This window comes from Olea europaea, unplaced genomic scaffold, assembly GCF_002742605.1.
Source record: "Olea europaea var. sylvestris unplaced genomic scaffold, O_europaea_v1 scaffold2581, whole genome shotgun sequence".
Taxonomy (NCBI): domain Eukaryota; kingdom Viridiplantae; phylum Streptophyta; class Magnoliopsida; order Lamiales; family Oleaceae; genus Olea; species Olea europaea.
The window spans coordinates 52222-53721 of NW_019244111.1; the positions used below are offsets into that span (position 1 = coordinate 52222).

The 1500-nt window shown below is 54.1% G+C and overlaps 1 protein-coding gene across 1 annotated transcript; it reads left to right on the forward strand.

Annotated features, from left to right (window-relative positions):
• Nucleotides 1–299: 299 nt before the first annotated feature.
• Nucleotides 300–1271, forward strand: LOC111382907. Its single transcript, XM_023006941.1, has one exon. It carries the CDS (start codon nt 300–302, stop codon nt 1269–1271), a length of 972 nt encoding a protein of 323 aa, XP_022862709.1.
• Nucleotides 1272–1500: the final 229 nt, after the last annotated feature.

Sequence of the window (1500 nt, forward strand, 5' to 3'; positions counted from 1 at the left end):
CCACTTCTACTGCGAAGGTGAGGCCTCTGAAACCCGGGTCTAGTGGGGCAAAGGAGGTCCGAGGCAGGGTTGAGCGCCTGTCCAAGGACTGCACTCGCAGGGCCTCGGAAGAGGCATCTACTCAGAGGCCAGAGAAGCCCAAGGAGCCTTGGGGCAAGGAGAAAGTCTCTGAAGAGACTAAGAAGAGGAAGCTGGTGCACATCTCCAGCTCAGCTGGCAAGTTTGGGACTTCAGTATCCCATAGGGCAGAACAAACTGGAGAGCCGAAGCTTCTCGTTGCAGCCTCTAAGGCCATCAAAATGGAGATGGTAAGGGAGGTGGAGGCTGAAGAGGCCAGGGAAGAGGCTGCCAGGCGAGCTGCTGAGGCAGCCGAAGAGGAGGCTGCGAAGGAGAAGCCAGTTCGGGAGAAGGGGAAGTCTCCAAACTTCCTAGCTGGGAGGGAGGATGAGCTGGCCCCAGCTCTGGTGGAGGCTCTCCCTGAGGAAATCCGAGGTGCCACCGAGAGCTTTTACAAGTTCTGGACGGAGAGGTGGCAGCTTCATGCCTCGTCTTGTGATGCCACCGACCTCACGAGGGCACTGGTGAGCCAAAGCGCTCGGACCTTTGGCCTCGCGCTAGAATGCAGGGAGGCATTAAGTGAATTCCAAACAAGGACTCACGCCTCGGAGGGGAAAACTGCTTCACTCGTTGAGGAGGTCAAAGCTGCTAAGGCCGAGGCCGAAGAAATCAAAGCACAGAGGGCTGAAGAAGCGGCGAAGCTTGAGTCCGCCCTGACCCAAATTGAGGCCCTAAAGAGGGAAGTATATGAGTCTCAGTGCGAGGTGGCCTCTCTGACGAAGAAGGTGGAGGTCTCCAATGAGCACCAAAAGGTAACTGCCGAGGCTCTGGAGCAGGCGAATCTCGCCTTGGCCGGTGCTCGTGATGCAAATCAGTTTCTCGAAGGCCAGGCGAAGTGGTACATGAACGACGCCTCGGTTGCCAGAGAAGAGGCCCGGAATGCAGCGGAAGAGGCGGTGAGGGCATACATCGCCAATTTCCACACTACAGAGGAGTATAAAAGCTTCAGCGCGTACTGGAGGAACTTCGCCTATGCCGAAGTGCTGGAGAGGGCAGAGGAGCTTTATCCAAACTTGGACCTGGCACAACTTAGGTCCGAATTTGTGGATGAGGTTCCTCAGACCCCAGCTGAGGAGGTGCAGGGTGACGAGGCAGCTGATGCCGAAGCCCCAGATGCTGAGGCAGGGGAAGCAACCACTGATGCCCAGGTTTAGATTAGGTTTTCCTTTTCAGTACTTTGTGTAATGGCCAGAGGCTCTCCGTTGTAATCCTTTTTTAAATATTAATATAATGTTTTTCTTCATTCGTGATTGTTCTTTATCCAAGTTTTGCCTCGTTTAAACAAACGAACTGGAAGTTGATAAGCGCACGAACTAAATAACTGTATGGGCCTCGGACTTAAGCAGAAAATGCACACAACTTAAGATCTGTTGGAGCCTCGGA